Source organism: Diadema antillarum, unplaced genomic scaffold (genome assembly GCF_040938485.1).
Source record: "Diadema antillarum isolate AM-2024a unplaced genomic scaffold, OU_Dant_1.0 scf00000167, whole genome shotgun sequence".
Lineage (NCBI taxonomy): Eukaryota > Metazoa > Echinodermata > Echinoidea > Diadematoida > Diadematidae > Diadema > Diadema antillarum.
In genome coordinates, this window is record NW_027271056.1 from 974,903 (window position 1) to 989,272 (window position 14,370).

The 14,370-nt window shown below is 37.1% G+C and overlaps 1 protein-coding gene across 1 annotated transcript; it reads left to right on the top strand.

Moving 5' to 3' along the window:
* Positions 1-1,859: 1,859 nt before the first annotated feature.
* LOC139722525 (peroxisomal membrane protein 11A-like) lies at positions 1,860-11,983 on the top strand. Its single transcript, XM_071633811.1, has 4 exons — positions 1,860-2,051; positions 4,610-4,725; positions 8,661-8,824; positions 9,620-11,983. The coding sequence occupies exons 1-4, from the start codon at positions 1,966-1,968 to the stop codon at positions 9,941-9,943; spliced, it is 690 nt and encodes a 229-aa protein (XP_071489912.1). The 5' UTR covers positions 1,860-1,965; the 3' UTR covers positions 9,944-11,983.
* Positions 11,984-14,370: the final 2,387 nt, after the last annotated feature.

Here is a 14,370-nt window from a genome sequence, read left to right on the forward strand (position 1 = left end):
TTATTTTAGCTCATGAAACCCGGAAGTGGCCCACTTTTGAAAACACTCCGCCGGCCCTGTTTCCAACCTTTCACTTGTTAAATAACGAGGAATACTCTTGAAGTTACAACTAAAAGATTCAGTATTTTCTTATTATTTTCTTCTTAGCAGCTGTAACTACCCGCATATCTCAATCAGTGTCATAACACGAATGGTAACTCGTTTTGTCTTATCAACTCTTCATGATAATACTCAGGGCCGGTGGAATGCACCATACATAGGAACACCACTTTTGCGCTGAAGACTTTTTTTTTTTTTTGCTTGTTAGCTGATGAAACCCGGAAGTGGCACCACAAGTTGCGCTGTACATAGCTGATGAAACCCGGAAGTGGCCCCCAGTTTTGAAAACGTGGCGCCGGCGGTGATACTGGCCTATGTAGTCACACTGACGTGTCATTTGCTATCGACACCCTTTTCAACATTGTCAAACCCGGCGAAAAAACATAACCCACTGAACTTTTTTGGACACCTGTACTCAGTAGTCCATTTTAATTGGAGTAGCTATAGGCCCTATGATAGGACCTAGACTTCAAAATGTTTATTCCACCGTTGAAGGTAAATTGTCAAAAACAACTTAGGCCTATAGCAAAATTGTCATTTGATGGTCATCCAATAATAAATTGAAGCCTTTCTGCAAATTTTCATACTGTGGATATAGCCGCCTTTGGAAAGAAAAGGACAGTAGCCTATTGATTGGTCATGTGGAATTAAAGTTGCCCATATAGTAAGGGTCATCTGGTGTCGGATGATTGATAGACCGATATAGTGATTCGCAACTTTGTATCTAAAAGTCAACACTTTCTTTCATGTCAATAGCATGGTCAAATGCATCATGCCCTACTTCTTTGTTCGTGTGACTTGTTAACAGTTTGTGATGTGTAATCTTTCAAAAGTCACTGGATCAGAGAGGAGCAGCAGTTCAATTTTGTTGGCCGGCCCATGCACTTAATAGGGCCTACTGGGCCTACTGATTACCTGTAAAGTGATGACAAGCCATGACAGGGCCGCGCGGAACCGGGGGGGGGGGGGGGTGGGCTTGCCCGACGGGCTCCTTAATTTTTTTTGAACAATACAAAGGAATACATAGGTTGCAACCACTTTGGCCCCACTTTTTTATTATTATTATTATTTTATTTTACCCCGCGGCCGGGAAGTGGTAAGCTTTTGGCGATTGCATAGTTGTACCAGGGCGATTTTTTTTTTCCCCAGACGATGAAACCTTGAAGCGGAGCTGGAAGGGTAAGGCCTTATTTTGTTTTGTTTTTTGTTTGTTTGTTTTTTGTTTGTTTTTTGTTTTGTTTTTGGGGTGTTTTTTTGGCTTGTAAGCTGAACAAACCCGGAAGTGGTCAGAAAGTTGTTAGTGTTAGTTTGTTTGTTTGTTTTTGCTTGTTAGCTGATGAAACCCGAAAGTGATAGCATTTAATATTGCACTGATCAGAAGGGGGGACTAAAATATATAAATACATACAATCATGTAAATATTTGCACTTTTAACTCAGTGGGCCTACTCGTCAAGCAAGAAAGACCACATTACATGCTGAATGCATGTGTGTGTGTGTGTTTTGTGTGTGTGGATTTATTTATTTTTTCTGCTTGCTGTGACGCTGAATCAATGAAGAATATCGGTACCAACAGCCTTATCTATTTCAGAGGGCCTGACCAGAAGTGAACGGACCCTAGGAATTATCAACCCAGTGACACGAGTGGTTACCCGTTGCTCTTTATTCTGTACCGTGTTTTCAAGTACATCATCAGTGGGGAATACGCACTGTGATAAAATTTGATCGCTGCCTTCAGTTTCTAGAGTACATGTACTTTGTCAAAGAGTTTACTTGTATAGCACTAGCTTCTTTACTCTTTGCTGTATGTACATATGTCCTTATCATCAGTCCATTAAAACGTGCACAAGTCACAACAGCAACCAACATGGCCAAGCAACCACCTTTCCCGGATGCTGCCCGAGATATAGTTAAATACCTCAGCTATACCGAGGGCAGAGACAAAGTGTACAGGTATGTACCCCTTTACACGTTTTTCAGTATTGTATTCTGGCAGCCTGTGTTCTTCCCGTACAGTTGGTAGGATTTCCGAACAATGGAAATAAAACAGATCATAAATACGGAAAAGGAGGGGCTACCGACTACACGTCGAGTGCTACCACTGGTAGTGCCTAGTGGTACCAGTGCTCGCCCTGTGATTTTCCCCCGCTACGTTCGGCTTGCACACGGTGCATTCCCAGGGTAGGGCAGGCACACCGGATGTCGGTGATTGTTCTGCCCGAAAAGCACGACTTGTTCACTTTTTCACGACGTAAAGACTACTAATCCACGGTAATTTCACATTGATTCCAGCACCTTTTCACAACTCGTTCACCACGTATTCATAGCGTAATCACGGCAAAACCACGGAGACAATATGTAAGTGCAAAAGCACGACTTTTGCACGACTAAACTCACAACAAAATCACAAGTGAAGAACGGCGTTTTCAGGGTGAAGAACGGCGTTTTCAGGGTCAAAGCACCACGAATAGTGTTGGTAGTGCTAGAGCCCATTGGCCATGGACTAACAGAGAGTCGAGCTGTGTCGAGAGGTACAAAAATGTAGGCCGTGGGTGGGGGAGGGGGCCGGGGGCATGCCTAGTTGGTGCTTGTTTTATCAACCTATTTACAGCTAGATTCTACAATCAACTGCATATCTTCTCCCTCAATAATAAACTTCATTTTATCGTATAGTAGACATACTACTTTACTAGATGTAGAAAATGGTATAGTACTAACCTTAGTTTGGAATCTCGGGAGTCATAAATGTTAGAAATTTAAATGCTTTAAATGGTCATTGTTTATAGCCCTTAAAGGCTTTATTGTTACTTAATTATGCCATGATTTTATTAGCTCTTTCAGCTCAATCTGCAGTTTTGTTTATTGAGTTTTTCCTTGTGTGTTGTATGTATGTTTGTCTACATTACAGTTTATGTATTCTTGTTTGTGTTTGTTTAATGTTAATGTAGATGTGATTGTGTGTGTTTGTTTTTGTTTGTTTAGTGAGTGTGGTTCTTCAATGTCCTTCCAAAGTAAAATGCATCCCTTGTGGAGCTGTACTTATTTGTTATGTACACTAAAGTCCAAAAAGAATTACGGCAAGTGTACAATAAGGGAGTTCATGGTTGTGATTTGCGCATGTGTATAAAACAAAGGTCAAATGAGACTGTCTGTGTATTTGCCACTGACTTTAAAATGAATAGAATCCTTGGGCAACTGGGAATCTGAATTATGTCATTACAATGTATGTGTTTTAGACTGAATTAGAACATACAGGTGTAAGTAATTCATTCATCAACACTTCAACAAGGAATTCTTGATCACAACACATATGTCCATGTTGTTTCAGAGTCTGTGGTGTAGGGGTCAAATGAGACACGCGCTAACCGTGAACTCCCTTATTTGGAACAAAACTCCATATTTCAAGTCAGCTGAGTGAGCTGCTGCTGAAGTATTTCAGATGATATCATGCTATCATCAGCATTTTACCACTCTACAGCCCTTGGCTGTTGTGAGAGTTTGATTGTCATTGCTCATTATGCCAGGTTCATCATGATTTTTAAAGTCACCTCAGTCATTGCTCGTTAGTGTGCACACTCAAGCACTTTGCTCAGGCAAATGTTTGCCAGCAGTCATTATATAGGGCCCACCATGCCATAATGTCAAAATTTCACCCTCTTAAAATGTGTTAGGACTTTCGAGTGAATGTGATGTTGATGCATTGAATGTTTGCCGTGGGGGGGGGGGGGGGGGGGGAGGGCCTCTGGGATGCACCAATGGTAGTACATGTACAAGAGAGTTTTTTGTGTTCTGTTTTTTTAACTCATTGTAATCAATTTCTTTTGAATACTCCATGACTGATAGAGCCATATCTTTATTTCATGAATGAAATACAGACAAGACATAATAGTATGCATTGTATACAGTTGAAGGTTGGACATTTCAGAGAGATACAACATCTTTATGATTTTCATCTTACCAATCTTCAGCTTCAACCATATTATTTTTTGTAGAAAAGTTATTATTTGTTCTTATTATAGGATTTTGTTCAAATTGAACATTAAAGGTCCAGTTTACCTTTTGGAGCAGTGATTTCAAAAACGTTCAAGATATGACATTTGATGCATAATGTGTAGGTCTGTTGTATCACAAAACATCCTAGCATATAAAATTTTCTCAATAAAGCCTAAAATATAAAGAGATATCAGTTTTTTCTCAATGAACCGTAACTGTAGACGGTTTAGTCTGGAAACATTCTTATTATAACTGTTGTTCACATCTTGTGTATTTAACAACACTTAACATTGATTATACAGATTCAGCTTTTTACAGTGGTTGTTTCTAGCCCTAACTCACATTCTAGAACTATTTTGAAGCACTAATGCTGGGTTTTTGTTTCATCTGCAAATGGTAAATTATGCCTTTAAAGACTTATAAATAGATCCTACATATATTAAAAAAAAACAGTGATTTTTTTGTTGGACGTTCATTGCTTTAATTTACAAATTCTGTTGCCCCTGATTCGCTTTCAGAATTACACAGTATACCACACGACTTCTAATATGGTACTATGGCGAGAAAGGGAGTGATGTCCTGTCTCTTGAGAAGATCAAGAATCTCGAATCAACCATTACAACCTCGAGAAAACGTAAGTGTGGATAGTGGACCATTTCTGTGATATCAAATTGGCATCCATAGGTCCTGTCATTTTGCTGACATTCAGGTAGAATGTTTATTCTCTGGTTACATAACCAGTGAGTCAACTAACTCTTCTGTAATCAGGAAACAAGTAGAAGAGTAGTTTGTACTTGTAATCAGTTTTAGGATGATGTGGCATGTATATAGTGGTATGCAAGATTAAAATCTGAAAGTAAACTACAGTGTATTACTGTATATGTGGGACAGGGAATCAACATTGAAGCTGATTTTGGTGTTTTTTTTTTTTTTTTTCATTGCAAAAGCTTTGCATTTGGTTAAGATATTATCAAGTTTTGTTTTTTCTTTAATGTCCACTATGACTTGATTGGCATAATTTACAATTTGTAAGGGTACTTCAGTGATTTTACGATGACACAATAGGAGTCATGTTACATTTTCAGGTGCAATGTAGGCCTACTGTGTTTCACTGTTTTCCATCTATACTAACAAGATTTTATTGCACCAGTTTATTGATTTGTATAGTACCTGATAGCTTCCTGTCAGTAAGTTGTAATTTTATCATAATGTACATTGTAGGAGGCATCCGACATTGTTCAGGGTTTATGATAGCAAGTGCAATATACATTGAACTTGAATTGTCACAGAATGTTCACATTTAGGAGAGGGGGATTCTTATCATGAGTAAATATGTGTAGAGCCATTTGTGTGTTCAATGTGACATCACAGGAGAGATATATTGCCAGAGAGTTATCAGGTTTGCTGCCTGCCTTTGCACAGCATAGTGAATATGCCGGTCCAAAAAGAATATGCAGTTATTTGAGTGCAGTTTTTTTTTTTTTTTTTTTTTTTTTTTGTGTAAATAATTCAATATTGAAAAAGCTGATGAAAGTGTCCAACACTTTTGTAATCTCAAAACTAGTTTGCAGCAACAGTGCGGCTGATGACAGGTATGCTTTCGAACAGTGGGAGATATTTTCATCTGAATATTTTAGTTTCACGGATAGACTTCAAAATAGCAGCTTCATTCGCTTTCTCTCTTGTGATTAGTTGGGTTTTTTACCTAAGCACAGGAGCTGGTAGACTTTAGCCTTCACAGCTGTCATTTTTCTTTTTTCTTTTTTTTTTTTTTCAGGTCCTTGTGTTTGTCGTCTTCATATCACACAGACTTACTGATAAGAGTTACTTGCACTCTGATGAGCCAAATATTGCATGTCCATCATCTGCATACCTTTGCAGATGTTAATTAAGTTGTTATCTTCTAAATTAATGGCAGAAGGATAATTGTAACAATATTTCTTAAAGGTAGGGGATACCTTTTACAGACCTCCCAAAATGCAGCAAAACATTAAATATAAATCTCAGGGGACTTGCTTAGGCCACTGCTTAGAAATTTGGAAGTCAACAGTTATCTAAAATTTGAATAATGCACAACACTCAACTACTCAGTAGTTCTGTGTGTCAGCCACACTTAAGCCTTTTTGTTGCATTCTTCTGTATTTGTGATCTATAAACACAAATCTAAAAGTACAAGAGCTGATGTAATAACATATAGAGTGTGTGGCAAGAATGTATATAGAAATGTTTGTAAGTGTTGATGAACTTTCTTCACAAAATATACATGATGGACACACATGCAGTACATGGGTCTGCAAAGGTAGCCTAGTAATGTACTGGAATTTACGGTGAGCCCCGAAAACAATTCAATTCAAAATCTAACGGTCAAAAAAATGTACTAAATGTTACCTTCCACTTTCAATACTTTATGGGAGTTTCTAAAATGATACTCTCTTCAACATACCACTGTATTTATACAACTCTTCATTTAAGGCGTGCAAATGGGATTCCCTACCTTTAAACAATGTCTCAGTTTTCTTATCTGTCCACAACTTGTATTTGCAGTAGTAGACAGTAGATAATATTAGTAATTGATATAACTTTAGCTAAATGCATGCCATGAGTGGATGACATGATTGAAGGAAACAGCTATGTTTGGAACTCCCACCCACCCCATGCACAAAAAAGAAGAATATATAGTTCAAAGCAGGATAAAAGTTTATCATTGAGAGTGCATAAAAAAAGATGCTGATTATATTGGATAAGTCATAAGGGTTTTCAAGAAATGACCGAAAGGCAGAAGGGAGAATTTAAACCCGCTTTACATGATCAGTGTCATGAATAGGTTGACTTTGATTATGTAGTGAAGGATATATGTAAGGTTATGTGGAATAGAATGTTGGCCTTTACTGAAAAATCAAAATGAATAGAACATTAAGACAGCAATTTAAGAAACATCAAGATAGCAAGTTACATTTTAACCCGCTCAGGACGAGTCCCGAGTATACTCGGGCAGGTATCTATTGGAAATGCATGTTGTAGCAAAATCAGGCCGTCCTCAACGGGTTGAGAAGTTCAGTTATTACATGAATGACATGTATTTTTTAACATCTCATTACTTTGTTCAGGAGAGTCACTATCGACAGAGGAAAGATGCTCAATGTTTTATTATTCTTAGTCTTATTCTTCTTATTATTACTATTTAATTATCATCATCATTGTCATTTTGATTATGATTATTACTATTATCATCACTGTTAGTACAATTGTATCATTATCATAAGCATGATTATTATATCATTAACTCCAGCATTATTGAATTCAGTAATGCAATTGATGTTTTTGATGTGTTTATCATCATTTCCTATAATTACTGTAATAATTACTGCAGTCATTGGTACCAATATTGTTATCCACTCACAGTGTGTGAAAGGAGTGAGTGGGTGATAAGTGTGTAGACAGAGCATAGCCACATACAGCGCTATTGGTACATTGTATGATATGGTGAACCTTGCACCACATACAATTTTACATTTACACACACATGTTCTCAACATATCACTATCTGTAATTTCCCTCATATTTTATCATTCATGCAATCAAGAAACAATTAGCAGCTGTAAGATAAACCTTTTTGCTCAACCGTTGTCATCCTCGTTTTATTCTTATTTTCCCATAGCTTTCCAGACACTTTGATTTCTATAAATTTAATGTACCCTTTTCAGCTAATCTAAGCCAAATTGCTCAAGTGAGCTTTTGCAATCACTCGCCGTCCGGCATCCGTCATGCATCTTCCGTAAACTTTTTCACATATTTGTCATCTTCTTGAAAACAGCTGACAGGATTTTGGTCAAATTTGGTAGAAATCAACAATGGGTGAGGGGGTCATAGTATGTGTTTATACTTATGTGGAATTGCTGTTATGACTAGGTCACCAGAACCATTGATTTTACCTTGTTATGACTCGCACCTTATTTTAAACATGCTATCGGGGGGAAAAAAAGAAAGAGAGAGATCAACTGAATACAGAAATAAAAAAGTTGGGACTGCCCAGTTCACCTTGTTAGAAGCGTATCTTGTTAGTGAGCTCCATTATAATGGGGTTCAACTGTGCAAGTGGTGGTTGTACATCCAAATATTTATCCAAATTGAGTATCCAAAATTGGGAGGATGTTGCCCGAGGGAAACAACCTGCTGCAGTCACCACATCTCAAGATCTTTTGAATAGTTTGTCTGGTGGAGTGCCATGAGGCAAGGTGCACTGCTCAGGTGAACATTAGACCCACTTTTCTCTTGTTTGTTGGTCATGTGATCAAGAATCAGTCATCGGGGCCCTATTTCATAAAAGATGTTAGGATGACAACTCTTGCTGGAATGACAACTTTCCACAGCAAACAGCCAATCAGGAAGCTGTATTCTTGTCGTTACCATGACAATAGTCATTCCAGCAAAGAGTTGTCGTCAAATAAACTCTTTATGAAATGGGGCCCAGATGTGAGATGAATCATTTTGTTCCAGTGCAGTGGTCCACATATTGATTTAGCTCTACCACATTTATCCATGTACTCTTTGATTTCCCTTCAAATGCAGTGTTCAGGATGTTCAGATCAGCGGAGTTCCTACAGAAGGCGCTCGACTCCCTGGCTTCAGCGGACATGACAGAAGCCAGTTTGCAGCTGGTTGGCTATCTCTGCAAGGCGGTGTGGCTGTTCCTTGACCACTTTATCTGGTTAAACAAAGTCAAACTCTTGGATGTAAGTTGTTCAACAAAATAATTCGAAATAAGTATAGATATTGACATCACAAACACCCAACAGCAGACCGATGCTCAAGTGTTCATTTGATTAGATACTTGCAGAGAAACATGATTGAACATGACTGTGTTCTCAGGGGAGATGTATTGCACTGTGTTACATTGTTACAGTGGTTTTCAAACTGAATATTCTGTTTCTGTTTTAATTTTCATATTGCAGATATTATATGAGAAATAGAAATTAAAGTTGTCCTTAAAAGAAATATGAAATGTTAACATGTACAATTTTTGGTTCATTAATCACATTGCTGTAAAAGTGGATATTTTCGTGCGACTAATTTTTTGCACTTGGCCGGGTCAGAAGAGTTTCGCGTGTTTTTAATTCCGCGGAATCTAGACGTCACGCACAGGAACATATGGCAAGCAAAAATATTTGCGGGTTTTTATTTTCGCGCTAGTTTCTTGTTGCGCGAAATGCGCGAAAATTTCAACGCCGCGAAAATTTCCACTTTTACAGTAACTTAAACTGGAATATGATTTCATAAGCAAATTCTGTGGATTTTGCTACTGAAACAAGCTTGGATGCAAATGTATTCGATGAAACTAATTGTCAGAAAGAATTTATTTTTGGTGTCAATGAATTGGATGCTTAACTAACCACAGAAAGATTTTTAACCCATTGCCAGTTTGATCTGGGAGTGTCACGTTTTAAATACTTGCTCCATGAGAAGTTATGATATCTAGTAGGCAGGGGGTTAAATGAATGGTTGTTGTACTTGGTTCCACTATCTTCCAGATGGACAGCAAACTTGTGGCACAGAGATCTGCCTGGTTCTGGCTGGTTGGTCTGTCTGCTCTCACTCTGAGGGACCTCTACAAGCTCCAGAAACTCTCGCTGAGCCTGAAGGAGCTCAAGAGAGCCGGGGAACCGGTCCCACGCCAGCGCCTGGAGTCGGACATCTTCAAGGCTCGCCTCCAGTTTGTCTTGGACTTCTGTGATGTCTTCATTCCCCTGGCCGCTTTGGGCTATGTCAGCAAGGGAGTCGGTGCCAGCGGCGGAGTCATTGCATCATTGATTGGTTTGTATCTGACGTGGCAAAAATATGTACCCAAAAAGTGAGTGTGCCACTGCCTGAAGCCGAAATACTGAAATTTGGCAATAATTGACTCTTTCTTCCATTGAAAGGTTCCTAATATGATTGCCACTTTTTTACGGTCAAAAATTTGAACCGTTGAGTAGGTTGCAGCTGATTGAAAAATTGCCTTTCATTGACATGAATGAACACCAAGTATTCAGTGTCCGAGTAATAGCCATGAAAGAATAATTGGTGTATATTTTTGTCAATGAAGGGCACTTTGTCAATCAGTTGCAATAAAAACATCTGAATGCCAGAAACATTAATTTCCATTGATTAGAATAAAAATGGATTTGTTTATATCCAAGAAAATCTTGAATTGGCAGAAGTGTTTCTTGTGATAGCAAACTCTGCTATTATATTGAGAGTAAAGTGCCTTGGAAAAGAGTAAAACTGCATGGGTTGTGTGAAGTAACAAGGAACAAGGTTGACATTATAAGGATCACCATTATTATGTGTGTTCTCAACTGAATATGTTTATCCAAGAAAGACTTTATCTGCATTTCTTCCTCCAAGTATTATTAACCACTGCCAAAGATGTCCTAAGCAGGTGGAGTGTATGCACTGTATGATAATAGTACCGTACATGATTGTCAAAACCCATCCATTACTAGCTCATTTATTTTTTTTTTTTATGGTAAAACAAGGGAGAAAAAAGCATGAAGTGGAACTTCTTGTGGGAAATCTATCGAGCAAGCAAAACTGAAATCTTATTAAAGGTGTTTCTGACTTGTATTCGTTGGGTAAAAGGACTCCAGCCATTACAGAATAAGGTTGTCAAAATTTTTGTGCATCTCTCTTTTTGCCAAACTTAAATTTGCAAGAAATTGCCTCTTGTGATCTGTTATGAATTGTTATCTTGACATAAGTACTAAGTATGATATTCCTACTTGTTTGTTCTTACTGATTGACTGTATTGTATGAGTGTACTCTACCAACAGATTTTGAATATCAAACTTCATAACTTCTCTTTCAAGGAGGGTCACTACAAGCCTGATATCCTTGGTAATATACATTGCAATGTGTTTTGGACATGTCCAAAGACTCCTACATGTACAACAAAATACATATATACAGTATATGCTAAGAAAAAATACATATACATATATAATTTAAAAAAAGGACGAATACATGTATAAGAAAAAATGATTGATGCTCCCATTTAGCAGTAACGCCTAAAAAGACTATATTGTAGCAACATGGTCAATGGTCAATATGTGAATGGATTAAAGATGAAAATTGCAGGAAACTCGAAAACACCCTGTAGAGTAAAATTAAATCATGTGAACAATGGACAAGAGGCATGCTGTATGTACAGTCAAACTGATACTCAGCTCCGGCACTCGAACGATGCATCTCAGCTAGATGCCATTTTGTCTAAAGTGTCATATGATTCATTCACATTTTTTATTAAGTTTCTTTGATTTTTTTCTAAAGTTTTCTCTCTCTTTTTTTTTTTTTTTTTTAAGTTTCGAAGAGGGTGTGGAAGAGACATCAATATCAAACATGCAGGCTGAGGCATGACCTGCTGCTTCATAAACTGCCTATGTTGTAAAGATGTATGTCTCTGTGTGTGGCAGCTAACAAAGAAAAAAAAATATATTGAATTATAGAGTGACCTTTTTATCTGCATTTGTAACATGCACAGTGAACCCATGCTTATGTTACTCATACATATTCCTCATGTACTGGTTGTGTTTCCATATGGCCACCTTATTTTCTCATTCATCTGATACTAGTATGCGATTGTGATTGTTCAGAATTCTATAATTTTCAACACAGAATTGTACTTGTGTCTAAACTCTGTACTTCTAATGGTAGACATTTATTATATACGTGTAGTCCACCATTGATTTCTGCACCAATAATTTTCATCAATGATATTACAAGGCTATAAATGTGTGTTATTTACTACAAACAAATTATGAACAGCAGGAGCATAATGAAGCTATGAAAGCTCCTAAAAATAGTATAACGTCTACAATATGACAGATGAATATTTGATGGAAGTTACAATTGTAGGGAATCCATGGACTTTGGTTTCTTTGGAAATCACAGATTATTGTCTGTTTTTATGCCTCCGCCACGAAGTGGTGCCGGAGGCATTATGTTTTCGGGTTGTCCGTCCGTCCGTCCGTCCGTCCTTCCGTCCGTCCGTCCGTCCTTCCATCCGTCCGTCCTTCCGTCCGTCCGTAATGAATTTTGTGGACAGGGTAACTATCAAAACCTTTTGAGGTATCCTAATGAAACTTGGCATGTATGTGTATCAGGGGGTGAAGTTGTGCCTATCAACTTTTGGGTGCACATGCTCAAGGTCAAAGGTCAAAAGGTCAAGGTCAAATGCTTAAAATTTAACTATTTCCCCCATATCTATGCAATACCTGAAGATATTTTCTTGAAACTTAGTGTATACATGTATTACCCAATTAAGATTCTCTGGTGAAAGTTTGGGGTCATGAGGTCAAAAGGTCAAAGGTCAAAAGGTCAAGTAAAATGTTAAAATTTCACTTTTTTCTTTGTATCTTGGAAATTGTTCAAGGTATCTTTATGGAACAAAGTATATATGCATGTACTGACTGGCAGTGGTTATCTAGGGAATTTGGGGTTCATGTGGTCAAAGGTCAGGGGTCAAAGGTCAAGGGCAATACTTCAAAATTTTGCTATTTTCCTTGTATTTATGCAATGCCAGCAGGATTATTTTTTTTAAAACTTGATGTATGCATGTATAACCCACTAGAGATTGTCTGGGATTTTTTTTTTGCCAAGAAGGTCAAAGGTCAAAAGGTCAAAGATCAAGTGAAAGTGCTGAACTTACTTCTTTCTCCATATCTCGGAAGTGGCTCAAGTTATCTTTAAACTTAGTACATATTTATGTATGTTCTGCCTGACATTGATTCTCTTATGAATCAAAGGCCAGATGAAAATGATAACAATTTACTGTTCAATACAGAAATTGCACTTTTTCTCCATACCTTGACAATTACTCAAGTGCGTAAACTTATGAAAGGGTCAAAGTCGAAGTTAAAGTTCTTAAATCCCCAAATACATGCTCTCCTATTCATCCAATTAAACATAGGTCAAAGATGGTGAACATTCGATACATTTGTGACAAACATGTCATTTTAATATTTTGCCAATTTTGTGAAAATGTAATCACACATTGTCCACATGTACTATAGACCTATTAGGAGAATCATGCATTATGGCGGAGGCATACCAGTCGCCATAGCGACATTTCTAGTTCATCATGAGATGATGCTTCTGACTGTGAGTACACTGCCTCATATGGTGCATAAAAATGTGCAATTATATTTTTGTTCTTTTTTTTCTATAGATAAGACAGAAACAGAACAAAGGCTTTGTTGTTTTGTTTAATGACAGTTGACAATTTACAGGGGAAAGCTCATGAACTTTCTGGCAAAAGATTGATTTATAATGTATGACTGTGTACCATTGATTGCTGGATTTATGTGATGGCAATGATTCTCATGAACCACAATCATATAATATGCTTTTTGTGATTCTATTTTCTATACATACACATGCATACCCAAAGTTCACATTATGTGTGCTTCATCGGCAAGCATAGCATGCCTCTCGGATTTAACAAGATGCTATCAAAAATGTAAAGTGAGTCTTTCAAATTATTGTACTTTTAATTAGTAGATAAGATATCAATGTACTAAACTGGTGATGAACTGGTTAAGAAAAATCATCACCTTAGTTTATGGATATTTTAAGTTGACAATAAAAACGTCTAAATACAAATTTTGATATTGCACAGGCACTTGCAGTATAGAATGCAAGTGTTAGAGGCATGCAGCTGTCATTACTTAGATATTTTAATCATGCATTTATCATACAAAGTGTTACTTTTTATTGTGCATACATCATGCATCCATCATGTATTTTTTTTTTTTTTGACATTTGCTATGATCATTTCTTGTATATATTCTTAATAAACTATACTGATCAGTCCATTTTAGTAGTGTGGTCTGGAAAATACAAGAGGTGCATATGTCATATCCAAGGTGTGTGTATGTGTGTATGACTGTTTAATATATGTACATGATAATGAATTTGTCGGACTGGCTTTTTTTTTTCCTTTTACTGAAATTTTGTCATAGCCATACAAATAACGTACATAATGATATGTAGATAACGATTGAGGGACCTGAATTTTTACTTTATTGTCAATGAAATTTCATCATTACCCTGTTTGTTATAATGGGAGTGCATTGTATGTTTGTATGTTACTACAATATATATGTTTGTATGTGTGTATATGATATACATGAGTATATATATAATAAGTCAAATATCTATGTACATGTATATGTTTGCATGTATATACATACATACATACATACATACATACATATAAGCATGTACTGTGTATGTAGTTACGTAT

What these genes read in the sequence shown, in the direction of transcription:
- LOC139722525 (XM_071633811.1), top strand. Translation starts at nt 1,966, where the DNA reads ATGGCCAAGCAACCACCTTTCCCGGATGCTGCCCGAGATATAGTTAAA. An exon ending in GGCAGAGACAAAGTGTACAG is followed by an intron (nt 2,052 to 4,609) that starts GTATGTACCCCT and finishes ATTCGCTTTCAG; the next exon opens with AATTACACAGTATACCACAC. An exon ending in CATTACAACCTCGAGAAAAC is followed by an intron (nt 4,726 to 8,660) that starts GTAAGTGTGGAT and finishes CTTCAAATGCAG; the next exon opens with TGTTCAGGATGTTCAGATCA.